We start from the raw sequence: 20,847 nt of genomic DNA on the forward strand, positions 1-20,847 counted from the left end.
CAAGAAACAAGCGTGTGCTGTCGGGTGCTGAATCCACGCTGTCCCAAACCGAGATGAAAACGGAGTTGGTTGCGCAAACACGAAGTCCTACCAGTAAAAAGCTACCATTGAAATATTTGGGATGTGTTGCCTTGGTTTGGTTCAAGAACTGTAACTATGTAAGTATTTACTCAATGCCAAATTTTGCTTGAAATAGCGCAGGCAAGGATGCATATCCTGCTGCACTGTTGGTCAGCGGTGCTGCTAGCAACTTAACAAGGCAGCATGCAAATTCCGAACGTTTTCTGAACATGATAGGTGGCTACTTGTTATTTCCCCCTTTATATGACATGCACTCTTCTGGATGTTTTTATTTTCCAGTGACTTTCAGTGATCTAATCATTGATGTCTGTCAAGGTAGGAAGCCATGCCATTTGCCTAGCTAGTTAACGTAATATCACAATTCAAAAGGATTGTCAGAAACAAATTGAAAAGAGGACGAAATAGACTTTTATGTTGGTTCGAGTTTTGTGTATTTATATTTTCACTTGCGGTTGTTTGATGTATAAGTACACCTGTCATATCATGCAACTTATCTCAATTTACTCCTGAAAGTTGTAATAGTAGAATGCACAAGGTACACTTTCGAAATTGGGTAGTGCATCATAAGTTTTCTTCTTGTCATTGCAGACCTTAGAGAGCTATTTATAACTTGTCAGAAATGTACAGATCAACTTGCCCATGTCTGCAAAATAAACGTTGCTCTGTTTTTTTTTGTCCATAGATGTTGCTGTAATGTTTGTCCCTCAAATAACACATGAACACACATAAGACATGGCAAAACTGCAACATTTTATCTGCACCCCATGACAAAATGTGTAGAATTGCATGAAATAAGCTTTAAACCTGCAAAATGTTCTCTCCACCAACAAGATGAGTGTGAACAGTTTTTGTCATGAACAGTGCTTGTGCACATTGAAATAAAAGTGGTGTATGTATGTGTGTGCAAAAGGGAGGGGGGAGGGGGGTGCAGAATGTTCCCCAATGCTGGAAGGGGGCCCTGAGTGAAAAAGTTTGGGAACCCCTGCTGTACAAGACTGTAGACTTGGGCGATATGGATTAATTTTTAATTTGGTTTTTAAATGACCCTTTTAAACCACTGCTACTACAAGTTTGATTGTAGCCATTAACAATCACCATTATTAGTAAACCTAAGGAACGATATCAGCAAAATGCCTGCGATAAGTGTTCGTTATGGTCGGTGTCGATAATGTTTTATCGTCCCAGCTTTACTTCAGAGTAAGCAGCAGAGTGCACAGACTGTAGCAGGTACTGGTCCTTGCCTATAGAATGGAAACGGTAACCGGAGCCTAATTTCCACAGGCTCCCTGGCCCAGTCAAGCTAAACTAAACGGGCATAGAGTGCACGGCTTGTAAATGAGAAGTGTGTGAGTGACATTTTGTTTTGCAATTAGTGTTATGCGTCTTGTTTATACAGAGTACACCACTGTTTTCTCAACCACGCGTCTAACAGTGAGGCTACTGTCAACAGTGCCGAGGTGGTGATGCAGTTTTTGCTTGCCAGTCTTTTTGGGTGTTACTTTTTCAGTAATAGGAGAAGCCATACTATAACCAGCAGATATGTCATTGAAGAGCAGGATAGATGGGTTGAAAGGAAGAGTCCAGTAATGGACACCTCGGACTCGTAATATGACCCCTTTGAAATAGATTAATTTCATTCCATTGATCAATGGTACATCTACAATGACCACTAAACCATCTCAATGATCCTGTTTTAGCTTCAATCCTTTTCGTAATACATGATGGGTTGTCTGTTTGTGGGTGTGCATAGTTATACATTTTGAAAGCACCCAAATTCCCTGCTATCAACATATTCCAGTGTTCCATGCCCAAGGCTCCGCTGCTCAGAAGGGGATGTTTTGGAATTCAGTCCCTTCATAGCCTAACTGTTAAACTGAAACCATATCTGCCTCAACTAAGTGTTGGCAGTCATCAAGGCCTAATGGATGGAATGTTCTCTCTCTGACTTGAAGGGTAAGATCTCTTAAGATATTATTGCTGAATTGCTGATTTTTTAATCTCCTCTTACACACGTGTGTGCACACAAAATCTTTGAAGATTATTGGCTTATTGTTGGGTGGCTGAATCAAAGACAGTATCCCATAATGACTAATAAAATGCTGATCACTAGGTGTGCTCTTATAGACATGACGCCCCCCCCTTTCTACTCTCCACACACAGGGAGGAGGATGCCTGAAACAAGTGTATATGGTGTGGAATAGCGAAGTCTTACTTAGAACACTCATTTGGCCTTGTCTGAAATGTGTGCTTTACCCAAAGAGACGGCAGAATTGAATGACCTCGGGGCAACTATTTAATGTGCTATGAAAAATGAAAACAGTTTGAGCATGTGTGGGCAGATTATTCTCTACTGCACCTGTAAGAGGTTTGCAATGCATTATCATGCTCAGGTTGTAGCTACACTACTAGCGAGTAGCCACATTGTTGACCAAATTCCCAAATTAAGTTCCATATGAAGGCGAGAACTCGATTTGCCTCTTGTTACTGTCACAATGGTAGGCCTGGTTTGGAGCAGGTGTGTGAATAAATAGGCCTACCTGAGGTGATGTCAAACCTCCGATAAACACCAGCGAGTTACGCCTCGACAGACTCTTTCCTTTGTCCTCACATGTCTTCTTCAGGACTGTAATGTACTGCTCATGAAGTCTGCCTCTAACTGTTTTCAGCATCCCTGATATAGGACTTAAGCACTGTAATGTACTGCTCATGAAGTCTGCCTCTAACTGTTTTCAGCATCCCTGATATAGGACCTTCCGGGCCAAAGAGGCTTTTTTACCGACTGTTTTACTGGCACTGAAATATTCATGCCAGAGTTTTTGAACAGGCACAATGTTCTCCTCTTTCACTGTTTTGAACAAGCACCAAGAGGCTCTCCTCTTTCTGACACATTTAGCTCTCCCTTCAGCTCTCCCATGGAGGACTTTCTAGGTCCCTTGGGGTAGTCACTGACTCGCTGGTTGCTGCAGGCTAGTTAGTTGAAGGTTTGGTAGTGGTGGTGACAGTGGTTGAGTCTTTTACCTCGGCACCAGTTAAGTGTTAAAGCTATGTAAGCAGTGGTTTAAACTTTAGACACGCACACGTAATCCAGAGTTGTTGTAAAGATATCCCCCCAAGGTTGGCCTGCTGCTTGTCCAATGGACTTGGTGGATAATAGTCTCACGGATGGTGAGTCTGAATCAGAAGCCAATTCAGAGCTTCAATCTCGAGGTCTACAAGCCTATATGTAAGCTGTCCTGATTGTGTCCACTTGATCTGCATGAAAGTTGTGTTTTGGGCACAGATTCATCTATGGTAGTCTCTCTGCCTTGTCCATGTTGGCCTACTTGCACCGTTTGCTGCCTGTTTGCTCTCTGTCCTCCCCAGTACCGTCATCAGAGCCGATGTGGCTCTGTCTGATGAGGTGTAGTGGATGGGACTGTGATTGCTGCTGTTCAGTGCTCACTCATGCATGGGAACATGATGTTTCCATTACCTGGGAAATAGACAAGGATAGCTCTCAGGTCAGGACAGGGGTACTCTGCTGCAGCTCCTATAGACTCATAGACCCAAACCCAACCTTAACATTCAGATTTCTTACTGTGGCGTGTGTGTGAATAGGAAATCAGCTAGGCCTGAAATGAGGACACGAGTGCGCGCACACGAACATGCATACACACACCCTTTCTGAGCTGCTTTTAGGAACAGACTTTGATAAGAGCATTGTACGTATGCTGTATGCCTACAGCACATCGCACTGTTTTCTCATAGATCCATTAATGTATTACCGAAGGCATAATCCTAAATATAAAATGTGTTTTCCTTTTAAGCCGGACATTTCATAACAGATACAGTTGTTTGTGCAGTCCCCATCAGGGATGTGTTGCCCAGTCTGACACAGCGGGACTCTATAAATACGCTTTTGAGAACCAATGAAATATTTGAGGGAACCACAACATCTTCTAGGCCAGTTGTTTCATTCAAATGAACATGCAAGTTAAGTTACATTACTATAAGAATAGACAAAACTGTCCTCATGTAGCCTGTAAGTGAGTGGACTGGAGAGTCCTTGGGCAGATGGTTTGGCCTTTTGAGAAGGAGACCTCCTGTGTCACTATCAAGACACTTTAGACTACTTTATCAATCCCGTTGAATAAGAGCAGTTGTTAGCGAACCAAAATGGAGAGCTCTATGCCTTACCCGCTGCTCAAATTGTGTACCACTTAGCCTAATCTGTTTTTTTTTAAAGCAGCCAGCTGTGCCTCTGTTACATAAGGGCCAATTTCGCAGACAGATTAAAGCTTCCCCCCTGGACTAAATTGCACTAAGTTACTTTAAAATAGTTGGTTTCATGAACATGGATTAGGACTTTGTGTACTCTTAAGTTCCGGAATTTGACTCGTCCACTAGTGCATATTTGACACTTAAATATATATTTTTTTGTCCAGTTATTTACGATCTGACTCCAGGACTGTATGATCCAAGGTTAGTTATGGAATTGGCGTAAGTTATAACTTTGAAATCATCTTAACAATGTGATTTACTAAGTGAGAAGTTGACATTGTCATACATCAAATGTTGAGCGACGCACCATTTGAAGTAGATAGCTGTAGGCTAAATAGGCCTTATTCAGTGAGCGCTCATCTGTCCTGGCCAGTAACATGGTGCAGACAGAATGTCATTTGGAAGAAGTCCTCTGCCAACATAAAATCCCAGCTCATAAAGTCTACTGCAGTGAAAATGACCTAAATAAACACAACCCCAAAATAAACCTCCCTGGGTTCACATAACCTCCAAATAGAGGACAGGAAGGGGAAGTGCAGACAAACCACTTCTCTAAAAGTTGGAAATGAGGCTACCTGAGCAGTGCCATCCTGGGTTTTAGATTTCAAGATCCTACACCGTTTCCTACCCTGGATCAGAGTACCCCTCTGACGATTTGTAAAACGCAGACACATTCTAACTGTTCTGATTGGTCCCAGAAACCGATGGATTGAGCCAGAACACACGTGGGTAAAGAGCCGTTTTGAAAATTCTGCATTGGGTAGAGATGATCTAATCGCTAATTACTTTTTGTTGTTGTACAATACTCCTCATTTTGACATCACAACAACTAACTTCAGTGATTGCAGTCTCAGACTGAAGTATGTAGCGAACGACAGAGCAGCGGAAGAATTCCATTTGTCGTCAGGCAATACAGTGTGCTAAATGCCTATCATTGTATCCCACAGCTTTTTCCACAGCTGTGCTGATTTACCTGTATCTCTGCCACATGGGACACGAGCTAGCTGAAGGGTCAGAGTTGACTGCATGAGGAGGCAGAGTTAAGGGAACCTGGTCCTGACCTGGACCCCAACCAGTCACACTTCTAGACCAGAGGTCTGTGGTCCTCTCCTCTAGAGATGGTGAGTGTTCTGTCTGTGTGCTGGTGGGAGGAGCTATAGGAGGACAACTCATAATGGCTGGAATGGATTCAATGGAATGGTACCAAACACATGGAAACAACGTGTTTGACTCCGTTCCATTGAATCCATTCCAGCCATTACAATGTGTCCGTCCTCCTATAGCACCTCCCATCAGCCACTGGTGTGCCTGTCTGAGTGTGAGTATGTCTGTCTGAGATGGCTATCTTTGTCTGTGGTTATAATGTATTTTGGGTCTGTGTGTATGTTTCTGTATGTCAGTTCTTACATAAAGACCGGTTGTTTGAGAGGAGAGAGAAAGAGTCAGAGGTGATGTGTAATGTATTTGTTTTGGTTGTTGATGTGCACCCCTCTCTCTGATGTAGAGGTGTGATTTTCCCTGCAGTGTTAATTTCACTTTAATGAAATTTAACGAGACGATAATTCCACGTGAGACTAATGGACATTCAAGTAGACATGAAACTCATCTGTTTTGTCCAATCATAAGCAGGCATCCCTGTGCAGAATATATCATGCAATCCTCTCATTGACTGATAACATCTTTCTGTTTCACAGGGTTTTTGCGTTTATCTAGCTCTCCCACACGCACACAGCTCCCGGACACTTCGGTCTCTTTTGAACTGATTATTTAGAATTGCCTGCACAGTCAGGACTGTTCAATTGTAACACACTAACCTCAATTAGAAACAATCATCTATTTGAATGTCTTTGCTTTCATATATGCCACTTTTGCTCTGATCACATCGAAGCTCTATTTTACCATGTGCGCTGTCATTTATCTGCGTGTTGCAGTTGCCTTTTCTGATTGGAAAAACAAATGCTTTTCACTGAAATATTAGGAGTACAGTAATACTTCTGGCTTTGTTGGAAGGCTCATATTCTCCCCTTTAAAAGGAAATCAATGTTATTTACCCCCCTCCGACGGTTATTATGTAGAGAGAATCAGAGCTAAATCCTATAGCCTGTGGTTAATTTTGGCTGGCATTGGTTACAATGTTGTCAGTTAAGGAATATGAGGCTATAATAGGCTGTGTGCACATGATGCAAGTAAGAGGTAAATCTAAATTATTTAATGGGAAAAAAAATGCACTGACTAAAACTAGATGGTAAATAACTAAAACCAAAGAATGAAATTACTAAAGTGACTAAGACCAAAGTATATTTTAAGACTTACACTAAGAATAAAACTGAATCTAAAATAGCTGCTAAAGTAGCCCTTTACACCTTTGAAAATTGGAGATTTGGGAACTGATAAGCGCCTCAATAGTAACGCATTAGCTGTACCGGAATATTAAATAAATTACGTCAGCGCCCAGGCTGTGCTCTTCACATCGCTCTATGGGTTTTGACTGACAGCCGTTCTGAAATTAAGCACCGCACACGATAAGAAGTTGCACCCATCTCTCCCGCTAATTCGGCAACTTTTGCAAAACAAATTGTCTGAGTGAGGAAAATGCTGTAAATTTAAGAGGACTCGATATATTTTGAAAGATGATACGTTGAGGATTATAATAAATACCTGCTTTGATGTCATACAGTGCCTTCAGAAAGTTTTCATATCCCTTGACCTATTCCACATTTTGTTATAGCCTGAATTCAAAATGAATTATATTTATTTTTCTTCTTACCAATCTACACTCAATACCCCATAACAACAAAGTGGGAAAAAAATTTTGGGGACATTTTGGCACATGTATTAAATTAAATACAAAAATATCTCATTTACATAAGTATTCACACCCCTGAGCCACTACATGTTAGAATCAATCTTTCTAAGTAAGTCCTTCTAAGAGCTTTCCACACCTGCATTGTGCAACATTTGCCGATTTTATTATTTTCAAAATTCTTCAATCTCTCTCATTTGGTTGTTGATCATTGCTAGATAACCATGCTCCATCCCCAGTCCTTTACGATTACAAGCAAACCCATAACATGACAGTCACCACTATGGTTGAAAATATGAGGAGTGGTACTTAGTAATGTGTTGTATTGGAATTACTCCAAACATTACACCTTTGTATTCAGGACAAAAAAGTTAATTGCTTTGCCACATGTTTTGCATTATTACTTTAGTGCCTTGATGCATGTTTTGGAATATATATTTTTTATTCTGTACGTGTTTCCTTTTCACTCTGTCAATTAGGTTAGTATTGTGGAGTATCTGAAATGTTGATCCATTCTCCGTTTTTTCCTATCACAGCTATTTAAACTTTAACTGTTTTAAAGTCCCCATTGGCCTCATGGTGAAATAAATCTCTGATCGGTTTCCTTCCTCTCCGGCAACTCAGCAACTGAGTTAGGAAGGAAGCCTGTATCTTTGTAGTGACTTGATGTTTAGATACAGGATCCATAGTGTAATTAATGACTTCACCATGCTCTGAGGTATTCAATGTCTGCTTGTCAACTCTTACCATTCTACCAATAGGTGCCCTTTGCGAGGCATTGGAAAACCTCACTGTTTTTTGGGGTTGAATCTGTGTTTGAAATTCAGTGGTTGACTGAGGGACCTTACAGATGGATAATTGTATGTGTGGGCTACAGAGATGCTGTAGTAATTCAAAAATCATGCCAAATATTATTATTTCAAACACCAGTGAGTCCATTCAACTTATTATTTGACTTGTTTTCACACAGTTGTACTCCTGAACTTATTTAGGCTTGTTATAACAAACGGTTGAATACTTATTGACACTTTCCATTTTTTATTCATTTGCAAAAATTTCGCAAAATGTAATTCCTCTAACATTATGGGGTATTGTGTGTATGTGTAGGCCATTGATATAAAAAAGAAGCAATTTATTCCATGTTAAATTCAGGCTGTAACACAACAAAATGTGGGAAATGTCAGGGGTGGGAATATTTTCTGAAGCAAGCCAAAGAGTCCAAATGTACACTTCACATTTCCATATAAAACTCATGTCATATACAGTGTCAACGTTTATGTTCACTATGTTTGATGTACAGTTATAAGATGACATGGCGCCACACCTTGGGTTGTTCTGAACACAATGTTTTGTCTATTGTGAAGAAACCTTGCCACAGAAAACACACACCTGAATGCACTTATGACTCCTTTCTATTTGCACCAGAATTACAATCTGTTAGTCAGAATTGCCTTGTTAAAGTCTAACACTAAGATTTTATAACTTCGCTGGTCAGAACAAGCTTTCAAATGATGCCCACCTGACCCAGATTGCGATTTATAATGGGCCATTTTTGGATTGCTTTAACAACAGTAATTGTGTAATTACGGGGATGTAGGGTTCTGTTCCAAACAAAACAACTAAAAGTATGCTTGCTCTAGTTCCTCAACGGCACAGCTTAGGAGAGCTCAAAAAAAGTTGAAGACTCTTCTTTGAGTCATAAATGTGCATTGCAATTACATAGGAACTGTGTACACTTTAGAGAGGTGTGTGGCCACTTGGAGACACCAGTTAGTCTTCTTCCTCAGTTTTTGTTGTTGTCTTATGTTATACCTACAGTACCCCACATTTTCCAGGAATATTCTCATCTTTCCCTAAGGATGTGCATCTTTCCCTTTCAAGACAATTCGATACATGGACTCTGATACGATAAAGAAACTATACGTTGTAGTTTGAAACAATTCGGGGGGTGGGTGGGGGCAGCAATAAGTCATCTGTTTTTTTGTCCCCCCACTTTGGTTCTGAATTTACTAGCACCCACTAATTAACTTGTCATTTTTGCAGATTAAGTGTTTGGGCTAGTAATGTATCCATTTTTATTATTTACAAATTAGCTATGACATAGCCAATGAAAAATATATATACACACAGTGCATTTGGAAAGCATTTCCACATTTTGTTACGTTACAGCCTATATATTCTAAAATGGATAGTGTTTTAAAGTCTTCATAAATATACACACTACCCCATAATGACAAAGCTAAAACAGGTTTTTAGAAAATGTTGCAAATGTTAAAAAATATATAAAAATAAAAAGAACGAATACCTTATTTCCATAAGTATTCAGACACTTTGCTATGAGACTCAAAATTGAGCTCAGGTGCATCCTGTTTCCATTGATCATCCTTGATCTTTCAACAACTTGATTGGACTCCACCTGTGGTAAATTCAATTGATTGGACATGATTTGGAAAGGAGCACACACCTGTCTATATAAGGTGTCACAGTTGACAGTGCATGTCAGAGCAAAAACCAAGCCATGAGGTCGAAGGAATTGTCTGTAGAGCTCCGAGACAGGATTGTGTTGAGGCACAGATCTGGGGAAGGGTACCAAAAAATGTCTGCAGCATTTGAAGGTCCCCAAAAACAGTAGCTTCTATCATTCTTAAATAGAAGAACTTTGGAAGCACCAAGACTCTTTCTAGAGCTGGCCGCCCTGCCAAACTGAGGGAGTTGGGAGATAAGGGCCTTAGTCAAGGGATGACAGAGCTCCAGAGTTCCTCTGTGGAGATGGTTGTCTTTCTGGAAGGTTCTCCCATCTCTGTAGCACTCCACAGTCAGGCCTTTATGGTTTAATACATGGATCCTGGACTTCCTGATGGGCCGCCCCCCAAGTGGTAAGGGCAGGTAACATCACGGGGGCCCCTCGGTGTGTGCTCAGTCCCCTTCTGTACTCCCTGTTCACTCATGACTGCACGGCCAGGCACGACTCCAACACCATCATTAAGTTTGCTGATGACAACAGTGGTAGGCCTGATCACCGATAACGATGGGACAGCCTATAGGGAGGAGTTCAGAGACCTGACCTTGTGGTGCAAGGACAACAACCTCTCCCTCAACGTGATCAAGACAAAGGAGATGATTGTGGACTACAGGAAAAGGAGGACCGAGCACACCCCCCATTCTCATCGACGGGGCTGGAGTGGAGCAGGTTGAGAGCTTGAAGTTCCTTGGTGTTCACATCACCAACAAACTATCATGGTCCAAATACACCAAGACATTTGTGAAGAGGGCATGACAAAGCCTATTACCCCTCAGGAGACTGAAAAGATTTGGCATTGGTCCTCAGATACTCAATGTTTTAAAGCTGCACCATCGAGAGAATCCTGACGGGTTGCATCACTGCCTGGTATGGAAACTGCTCGGCCCATTACATCACCGGGACCAAGCTTCCTACCATCCAGGACCTCTATACCAGGCGGTGTCCGAGGAAGGCCCTAAAAATTTCCAGCGACACAGATGTACAAGATCAGGAACAGGCCACCTACCTCACATGGGTCAGGAAGCAGGGCGCATTTGGACTAGGCTACAAATATTCCCTGGGGTGGTTCGGCATGAAAAATAATTTGTAGATCAATGACTGTCAACACAGCACAACATTGAAGGAGAGGAAGCATCAGTTGTCCCATAACACGGGGTATTTTTGGAAGGTAGAACGTAATAATAATAATAATAATAATAATAATAATGTATGTGTGTGTGTGAATCGGCAATTTGTAACGTTTTAATCGATTGTCTGACCAATGCATGTTACATTTGGATCAGTTTGGGCTCCGCGGAATGATGCTGTCAACTTTGAACCGGGGACCGATACGTGTTAAGTGAATTGTTACACCCCTAATGTTACTATGTATCCACCAGTATTTTGTTATCAACAAATGCTGCAAAGTACAGTAAAATGAACAGTAATATTTGAATTCAGTCTTGACACATGAACTATTGTCCTCAAATTTGGTCTAATAATTGTCCCATAATCACCAAACTCTTCCCTTTCAATTGCTACCATGATTATGCATATGCTTTTCATATTTGTTCTGTAAGAATATCATTTAGACCTTTCTCTATAAGCCAATTCTCATGGGTATAAAGCGTTAACACTGATGCAGACCGGCAGTGCAATGTATGTTTCCCTTGCCACTAAAGCCCATTAACATTGAATAGAGGGAATAGAGAGACTGACCTTGGGCTCAAAGCTCCACATGGTGCTCTCTCTCTACTGTGTACAGTTAGGCTTGCAAATCGGCACACATTAGCTGATGCAGCTTATTTCTAGGCAAGCACGCTATCCCTACGAATATCTCAATGTTAATATTGTATAGGGCAACATTGGCTTTGTAAGTAGGACAAATGGAAATATGCTGCAGCACCTGTTGCTAGGAGGTGTTACTGTCAAGTATATGCAGTGTAAGATGGCTTGTCTGGCTCAGCAAACAAACACCTAACTGTAATTGGCAAAGTCATTTGGAGTTTTTCTTCAGACTTTTTTTACAAAGGATCATGTTCTCAATTACTTTGTTCTTTCTTCCTCTCAGAGGTCCATCCGATTGTTTGCCAATGACGACCGCCACGTCATGGCAAAGCATGCCAACATCTACCCTTCGCCAGAGGAGCTGGAGGCTGTCCAGAAGCTGGTGTCCACCGTGGAATGTGCCCTCAAGCAGGTATCAGACTGGATAGACAACCTCAACGCCTCCCAAAGCAAGGTCCCGACCCCCACCACCAGTGACCCCAAGGATGTTGAAGACTCTACCGGCAGCCGCAGCACCACAAAGTGAGTCTTCTCCCATGTTGCAAAAGCTTGAGACACTCTACATGGTAGGTTTTTACAAAGCACTTATACAGTTACTGCCACCTATGTTCTGGTGAAAATGTGTGGGCTACATGAATTTAATTTTGAGCATCTGAAAGCAAAACATTTTTAGTAAAAAATGGCATCCTTTGAAACTAGTGTTATGTGGCTGATTTACTGCTCTGCTCTATCCTCGCCAGGCCCCAGAATGCTTCAATCCTGTGTGGGGTTATGCGTGTTGGTCTTGTGGCTAAAGGCCTCCTGGTTAAAGGAGACATGGACTTGGAGCTGGTCCTGATGTGCAGAGACAAACCCACCAAACTACTGCTGTACACTGTCGGCACCAACCTGCCAGTGCAACTACAGGTCTGTTTCCACTCAAGCATTTTACATGAGCAAACTAACTGTAACATTTTAAAATGGATGGGATGGCACATTATCCTAAAAAATGTACAATTTTCCGATGTGAGTTTGGAATACCAGTACTTTATGTCGTGCAGTGCAGATCTGAGCCTACCACCATTGCTTTCTGTAATATAGTGCAGACCTAACAACATCCACAACTGCAGTCTCTAGTGCATTGCAGAGCTGACTACTGTACTGTACATGGTCTCCTCGTCAGCCAGTTAAATACCGCTCCAGCCTGCTGTGAAGGTTATCATCAAGGGACGATTCCATTAGCACCTTTCGGCTTCACAGCACATGGGGTGGAGAGAGGTTGTCACAGAAGTAGAGCGATGATGCATTCTTCAAAGGAACTAGCAGGAACTAGACTAGATAATACACCTGAATCTTTCTCCCTTTGAACATAATCACTACAAAATAAGATGCCATGCATAGAAAATTGAATTGGAAGTTTCTTAGTATGTTGCCTGTAAAGTTGAAACTTTAGTAATATAATAGTGTGTGTGTGATGTTGGACGTACCACAGCAGGCTTATGATCTGCCTCAACCCTGGTTGGTTGCCCTTTCAGACGCTGACAGAGGACCAGTATGAGGTGCGGCCGAGTGTGTCGGAGTCAGCCATCCAGGTGGTCAACACCAACAACCCCAAATTCACCCTGAAGATTACCCTGTCCTCTCTGGCCATGAGAGAGAAACACACTGCCACAGAAGAAGGTATTTACCCCTTCTGTTTGTCCTTGCCATGAGATGTTTTTTCTCTCTTATTTAACCTTTTAATATCGTTTAAAAGTATATTATCGTGTCTCCAGCTGAAACAGTTATGTTTTAACTGTCTGATAAAATCATACATTCATATCTTGAATTCCTTAAAGATGTACACAGTAAAACCTTAACCCTTATTTCCGTTGTGGTCTTCTCCTTAAATTAGCGAGGGAGGGAGAGGAGGGGGAGCAAAGGAAAGAAGAGGGAGACCGCAGGAATGAGGGTAGTACAAAGCAGAGGTGGAATGGGGTGTGGAGAAAAGAGATGAGGGAGGGTGATTGAGGAGCGTTGAAAGGGGACGGGAGGGGGTTGTAGGTGGTCAGGAGAAAGGGAGGGGGTTGTAGGTGGTCAGGAGAAAGGGGAGGGGGTTGTAGGTGGTCAGGAGAAAGGGGAGGGGGTTGTAGGTGGTCAGGAGAAAGGGGAGGGGGTTGTAGGTGGTCAGGGAAAGGGGAGGGGGTTGTAGGTGGTCAGGAGAAAGGGGAGGGGGTTGTAGGTGGTCAGGAGAAAGGGGAGGGGGTTGTAGGTGGTCAGGAGAAAGGGGAGGGGGTTGTAGGTGGTCAGGAGAAAGGGGAGGGGGTTGTAGGTGGTCAGGAGAAAGGGGAGGGGGTTGTAGGTGGTCAGGAGAAAGGAGGGAGGGGGTTGGAGGTGGTCAGGAGAAAGGGGAGGGGGTTGGAGGTGGTCAGGAGAAAGGGGAGGGGGTTGGAGGTGGTCAGGAGAAAGGGGAGGGGGTTGGAGGTGGTCAGGAGAAAGGGGAGGGGGTTGGAGGTGGTCAGGAGAAAGGGGAGGGGGTTGGGGGATGGAGGTGGTCAGGAGAAAGGGGAGGGGGTTGGAGGTGGTCAGGAGAAAGGGGAGGGGGTTGGAGGTGGTCAGGAGAAAGGGGAGGGGGTTGGAGGTGGTCAGGAGAAAGGGGAGGGGGTTGGAGGTGGTCAGGAGAAAGGGGAGGGGTTGGAGGTGGTCAGGAGAAAGGGGAGGGGTGGTCAGGAGAAAGAAGGTGGTCAGGAGAAAGGGAGGTGGTCAGGAGAAAGGGAGGTGGTCAGGAGAAAGGGAGGTGGTCAGGAGAAAGGGGAGGTGGTCAGGAGAAAGGGGAGGTGGTCAGGAGAAAGGGGAGGGACGGGAGGGGGTTGGAGGTGGTCAGGAGGGACGGGAGGGACATGAATCTGTTAAGTGTCTCGATAGTAAGATCTGGAAGCGTATCTCCGTTGGGATACAGCCAAGTGTAAAAAGAGCCATCTCTGCTCAGGTTTCTCCTACAGCGTTCTGTCTCATCATTCTTGTCTAACAGAGAGTCAGGATGCTTATTTGCTTGCCCAATATCCAGTTAGTGGGAAACTGGAGAGTGAGAGGAGTGCTTATGCTGTGGTTTTTAAAAAGGGAATGAATGAAAGGTGAGTCAGACATGAAGAGCAGCCATTATGTAACACCGATTGTTGTGTCAACCCCACTGGGGGAGACTGAAAAAGGTTTTCAGCATTCTGTACAAAGGTCGTTGCAGCATAAATATTGCATTGAGTGTTAAGTGTAATACTGGAGCAGATAAATTCTAGGAGAGAAAGATTTTGTCCTGAGCCTCCAAATAATCCAAACAGCACAAGCAAAGAAGTAACCAATACAATATGCCAGCACAAGTTCTCCGGCAACCTCTAGTTTTGGGGAATAACCCGAGCGGAACATAGAATAGTCAGTCAATCTATAGAATTTAAATTAGGATTAAATTTACACGGTTCCATCTGGACTCGCAACTAGTTGTGGTACTTTACCGTAGCATCCTCAACCCTGAGGAAGGCACATTGCCCTGAAACAGTTCTCTCCATTGAATGTTTGGGAGTATATGTGCAAATGTCTGTATTTTACCACAGCACTCCAGCCCAGCGTCTGTGGATTATTAAACCTGGGAGCCCGCCTACCAACGAGGCCCAGCATCTGTGGATTATTAAACCTGGGAGCTACGGGCTGGGAGCCCGCCTAGCAACGAGGCCCAGCGTCTGTGGATTATTAAACCTGGGAGCTACGGGCTGGGAGCCCGCCTAGCAACGAGGCCCAGCGTCTGTGGATTATTAAACCTGGGAGCTACGGGCTGGGAGCCCGCCTAGCAACGAGGCCCAGCGCAAGACGCCCGGGTACAAGGGGCTCCCCCTTAAACCACTCTGTCTAGCCCTTGACATGGCTCCCCCCTTCTGTTCACTGTACTTCTCTTCACTGGTTTACTGTATACCATGACATTTTGGTCCATGTCCATTTCAGAGCTGACCAAAGACAGACAAACTGGTATCCAACTGCCTTCTTGACTCCTGATATTCATCATATTTTGTCATTTGTGGAAGACTGGTGGTCTATGCCCATTAATAATTGAGGCCTCTCTAACTTTGCAGTTGATTTGCTCAGAATGACATCCCATAAATTCATGTTGTAAAGTCAGTGGTATTAATTAATTTTCTTCGGTTTTTGGTCACTAATCCAAATCTAAGTTGATGATGTGTGGGAAAGCTCATTGGTGTTGTCTTATTGTAATGTGGTACTTATGGTTGATGGCTTCTTCATGACCTGCTGCTGGTGGAGAGCATAGGAAGGGCTCAGGAGGTTCCATTTGCCTGGTTTCTTGGACAATCTCATTTCTGCAGAAAATATCACAAAATCCCTGAGAAATCCTGAAAGGACTGAGACTTAGTGTGTATTCAGTGCCTCTATTGTCCTATTTATGTCCTTGCAGTCTCTGGGCCAAGTTCCTTATCAGATGCCTGCATTTTATTTCCCAGATCTCCCCTGGCTCAGACCATGAAGGCCCTCAGTCTAATATTAGGAGGTGGGACATGGAATGACCCTGTGTTGTGATACGGGTTGACCCTGGCCTGTGTCACTCATTGGCTTGTCTGTTAGTCCTCCACCTCTTCCAACCTGTTCAGCTTTCACAATGGACTCTACAGCAAAGATCTGCAAAACCACACACACCGTGCTCTTACAAACCCTTCTGTAAATACAGTATACTACCGCACATGGCTACTAGCCATGCATTTGAAATGGCCAGTGTGGCCACTAAATTAAAAAGCCAATGATCTTAGAACAAGAATTCGCCATTTTAAAGAAATCAGAAAAGCAATTTGATTTCCAGCTTCCTCTATTCTCCACAGCTCAATAAACCAAGCAAGGAATTAACATTTAAAACCTAAAAATAAGTGGCTCTTACTGTCCAATTTCATTAGTCTTATTGATATAAATATTTGCAGGAAAATATGTCCCAAAGGTTGGAGTCAATTATCCATCAAAAAATACAATTACTAATTCTAAAATAAGAGGTACAACCTAATATAATTACTGCCGAAAAGGCATTTGATTGTGAGGAGTGGGGGCTAAGTTTTTGTACCTTTTTGAAATAGCCAGTGTCATTTGTGGTTCTAACTGTAGGCCAATATACAGTAGATGTAATTGAATGTGAATTCCATTGCCAATTTGCCACGGTAATTATTTGGGGGGAGATGGAGAGGTTCTCTTACAAAGCTCGGAGTTCTTTAGTGTGGTGTGCAGTATGTTTGCTCGGCCCAGAGTAATCACCTCCTAGCTAGTTGCTCCCGAGAAAATTAGCTTTCACTTTCTTTCCAGGGTGGCGTCCTCACTCTGATGTTTATGTTCTGCCGTTGCTTTTTATTTTCTCCCACGGCTCAGTTCCAGCCATGGCACGGCACGGTTGATCCCACAGGAAGCCAGTGTGGAAACTTTTTAATAAACATAAACATCTGATCAACCTGCAAGACAGAAAATACTAGCATGGCATCCTACTACAATACATTACAAATTAATTGAATTATGACCAAATTCCATTTTTACAATTTCAATTCCAAGGCTTTCCAACTACTTCTCTAAACATCCTATGGTTACAGAACTAATCTCCAGACATGATCCCCTTACATTCTTCTCATCTAAAAGTCTGTCGTGTGTCCTGAGTTGTGGCCATGCTCTCATTTTCGTTGTCCTGCACTGAACCGACAACACACTTCTGGTGGTGAAGCCATCTCAGTGCCACTGATCTGCATCCAGACTTCAGTGTCCATCCGGCAGAGCCACAGCAGAAGCATAGCATGCACTCACATTTACTTATGTTACGGCTCTGTAACACTTCTGTCAGCTTCTGTGCAGGAGGGGGAAAAAATCTAACTTTCAAACTTCAAAATTTCCCCTCAACTCATTCTATCAGATCAGTGGGATGCTATTTATAGCCGGCCACCCTACTTGCCTGTGTGTCGGTCCTAAATGATAGCCTATTCCCTAAACGTGCCTGTGTGTCTGTGGATACATCCTAAATGGCAGCCTATTCCCTAAAGTGCTCTACTTTTGACCAGCGCCCACATGGGTAATAGGGTACCATTTCAGATGCAGCCTGTGTCTGTTTGGCAGTCTTTCTGAAGGTCCCCTCAGCCAACACAATGTGTGTCCTCATCCTGTCCCTCTCTCCAGATGAAGGCGTGGGTGACCTTGAGGTGCTGGACGAGCGGCGGTGCCAGGCCGCACTGGCAACACTCAGACACACCAAATGGTTCCAGGTGGGACATCTGTTCTGATTTCATGGTTTGATATTCAATTCATATCTCATTCAGATAGAACAGTTTGCTCCCTGGGAGATATCTAGGTGAACATTAAATGGCTGAGGGGAGAGTGGGCTATGTTTAGAAATGCTTTGTCAAGGGATTCTTTCTAACAAATATACACTGCTCAAAAAAATAAAGGGAACACTAAAATAACACATCCTAGATCTGAATGAATGAAATATTCTTATTAAATACTTTTTTCTTTACATAGTTGAATGTGCTGACAACAAAATCACACACATTATCAATGGAAATCAAAATTATCAACCCATGGAGGTCTGGATTTGGAGTGACACTCAAAATTAAAGTGGAAAACCAATCTACAGGCTGATCCAACTTTGATGTAATGTCCTTAAAACAAGTCAAAATGAGTCTCAGTAGTGTGTGTGGCCTCCACGTGCCTGTATGACCTCCCTACAACGCCTGGGCATGCTCCTGATGAGGCAGCGGATCGTCTCCTGAGGGATCTCCTCCCAGACCTGGACTAAAGCATCTGCCAACTCCTGGACAGTCTGTGGTGCAACGTGGCGTTGGTGGATGGAGCAAGACATGATGTTCCAGATGTGCTCAATTGGATTCAGGTCTGGGGAACGGGCGGGCCCGTCTGTAGCATCAATGCCTTCCTCTTGCAGGAACTGCTGACACACTCCCGCCACATGAGGTCTAGCATTGTCTTGCATTAGGAGGAACCCAGGGCCAACCGCACCAGCATATGGTCTCACAAGGGGTCTGAGGATCTCATCTCGGTACTTAATGGCAGTCATTCTACCTCTGGCGAGCACATAGAGGGCTGTGCGGCCCCCCCTAAGAAATGCCACCCCACACTATGACTGACCCACCACCAAACTGGTCATGCTGGAGGATGTTGCAGGCAGCAGAACGTTCTCCATGGCGTCTCCAGTCTCTGTCACATCTGTCACATGTGCTCTGTGTGAACCTGCTTTCATCTGTGAAGAGCACAGGGCGCCAGTGACGAATTTGCCAATCTTGGTGTTCTCTGGCAAATGCCAAACGTCCTGCACGGTGTTGGGCTGTAAGCACAACCCCCACCTGTGGACGTCGGGCCCTCATACCACCCTCATGGAGTCTGTTTCTGACCGTTTGAGCAGACACATGCACATTTGTGGCCTGCTGGAGGTCATTTTGCAGGGCTCTGGCAGTGCTCCTCCTGCTCCTCCTGGCACAAAGGCAGAGGTAGCGGTCCTGCTGCTGGGTTGTTGCCCTTCTATGGCCTCCTCCACGTCTCCTGATGTACTGGCCTGTCTCCTGGTAGTGCCTCCATGCTCTGGACACTACGCTGACAGACACAGCAAACCTTCTTTCCACAGCTCGCATCGATGTGCCATCCTGGATGAGCTGCACTACCTGAGCCACTTGTGTGGGTTGTAGACTCTGTCTCATGCTACCACTAGAGTGAAAGCACCGCCAGCATTCAAAAGTGACCAAAACATCAGCCAGGAAGCATAGGAACTGAGAAGTGGTCTGTGGTCCCCACCTGCAGAACCAGTCCTTTATTGGGGGTGTCTTGCTTAATTGCCTATAATTTCCACCTGTTGTCTATTCCATTTGCACAACAGCATGTGAAATTTATTGTCAATCAGTGTTGCTTCCTAAGTGGACAGTTAGATTTCACAGAAGTGTGATTGACTTGGAGTTATATTGTGTTGTTTAAGTGTTCCCTTTATTTTTTTGAGCAGTGTATATATTTACATATATTTCAGGATGTTTGTATCCCTGGAAATAATCAGAATGAATGTAAACATTATAGTTTGTAAAACATGCTTGTCCAAAAAAGTGTTCTCTTGGCACCACTTACCCCAGGTATGGGGAAAGTTTAAACCACCTACAAATTTATGTGCTGAGTGAAATATTAATGTTACCTTTTTACAACCATGTCCATCTTTATTTCCCAAACACAATTCAACACAGTCACAATTGCATTTTTGTCGATTTTAATAATTGTAAGACATTTAACACTTAACATAGGCCAGGCCCTGTTATTACCTCATATCCCAGTGATGTGGCAAAAAAAGGTTACGCCTCGGAAGAAAACACTTCAATTTGTCATTTGCTCATCTTACCCCAAGGCAAACATTTATACTATAGGGAAAGGAAAGTTGTCCAACTAAATGTATTCAACTGAAATGTGTCTTCCGCATTTGAACCCAACCCCTCTGAATCAGAGATGTGTGTGAGGCTGCCTTAATCGACATCCATTTAATTCAGCGCCCGGGGAACAGTGCTCAGGAGCAGAACCACAGATTTGTACCTTTTTACCTTCGGCCCAACGCTCTAACCACTAGGCTACCTGCTGCCCTTATATATTAGCCCACACAGCTACAAGAATGCACTTTTTATTGTAGCTTATAGCGATCAATCTACACTGAACAAGAATATAAATACAATTTCGAAGATGCAAGCATCATGAAAACGCTAACACAATTTAATTTGACTTGGTGAAAATAATTATTGGGAATCTAACTTGCTTAACATAACTTACTTTTTCCATGCGTACTCTTCCTTCTCACTCCATGAAATGATGACCTCTTCTTAAATATTTGGTCAGATTACTAATTTTCTGTATGGTTTCCTACAAACAAGACTAGCTCAATTTACCCCTTTGGCTCAACTTACCCCACTCTCCCCTAACATCCATTGTATGACTGAAGGATGGAGTAATTATTATGGTAGACTGTACATGTTGTTTTTAGCATCACTGGACTTTGAAGGTATATAGAGTTTGTTTACATTGTCTTGTCTGTCCCCCATGTAGTCCAGAGTGACAGATCTGAAGTCGTGTGTCATCGTCATGCGTATTCTCAGAGACATGTGCAACAGACTAATTGTGTGGGAGCCTCTCAAAGGATGGGTAAGTGGTCCAGGGAGGTGTGTGTGTGTGTGTGTGACAGAGTACATCATGTATCTTTGGTCCCCCCCACCACCACCACAGCCCATGGAGCTGATCTGTTCTCTCACCCCCCCACCACAGCCCATGGAGCTGATCTGTGAGAAAGCCATTGCCACCTGTAACCGGCCCCTGGGGCCCGGAGAGGCCCTGCGCAGGGTCATGGAGTGCATTGCCTCAGGGATCCTCCTCCCAGGTTAGCCACAGGGAATAGGTTTTATATCCA

The 20,847-nt window shown here is 43.5% G+C and overlaps 1 protein-coding gene across 3 annotated transcripts in view; it reads left to right on the forward strand.

Annotated features, from left to right (window-relative positions):
- Positions 1 to 19: 19 nt before the first annotated feature.
- LOC112232811 (spermatid perinuclear RNA-binding protein-like) overlaps positions 20 to 20,847 on the forward strand; it is a 35,245-nt gene continuing 14,417 nt past the window's right edge. For 2 of the 3 annotated variants that reach the window (XM_024400044.2, XM_024400042.2), the window contains exons 1-8: positions 20 to 158; positions 5,289 to 5,462; positions 11,716 to 11,954; positions 12,173 to 12,338; positions 12,947 to 13,091; positions 17,586 to 17,671; positions 20,490 to 20,585; positions 20,706 to 20,817. In XM_024400044.2, coding sequence (XP_024255812.1) covers positions 5,460 to 5,462; positions 11,716 to 11,954; positions 12,173 to 12,338; positions 12,947 to 13,091; positions 17,586 to 17,671; positions 20,490 to 20,585; positions 20,706 to 20,817 — 847 coding nt within the window. In that variant the 5' untranslated portion in view covers positions 20 to 158; positions 5,289 to 5,459. Of the gene's footprint in view, positions 159 to 360; positions 397 to 5,288; positions 5,463 to 11,715; positions 11,955 to 12,172; positions 12,339 to 12,946; positions 13,092 to 17,585; positions 17,672 to 20,489; positions 20,586 to 20,705; positions 20,818 to 20,847 lie in introns of all 3 variants that reach the window. The other variant, XM_042320460.1, reaches the window with a different exon arrangement.

The sequence above is a fragment of the Oncorhynchus tshawytscha genome, linkage group LG04 (assembly GCF_018296145.1).
Source record: "Oncorhynchus tshawytscha isolate Ot180627B linkage group LG04, Otsh_v2.0, whole genome shotgun sequence".
Taxonomy (NCBI): Eukaryota; Metazoa; Chordata; class Actinopteri; order Salmoniformes; family Salmonidae; genus Oncorhynchus; species Oncorhynchus tshawytscha.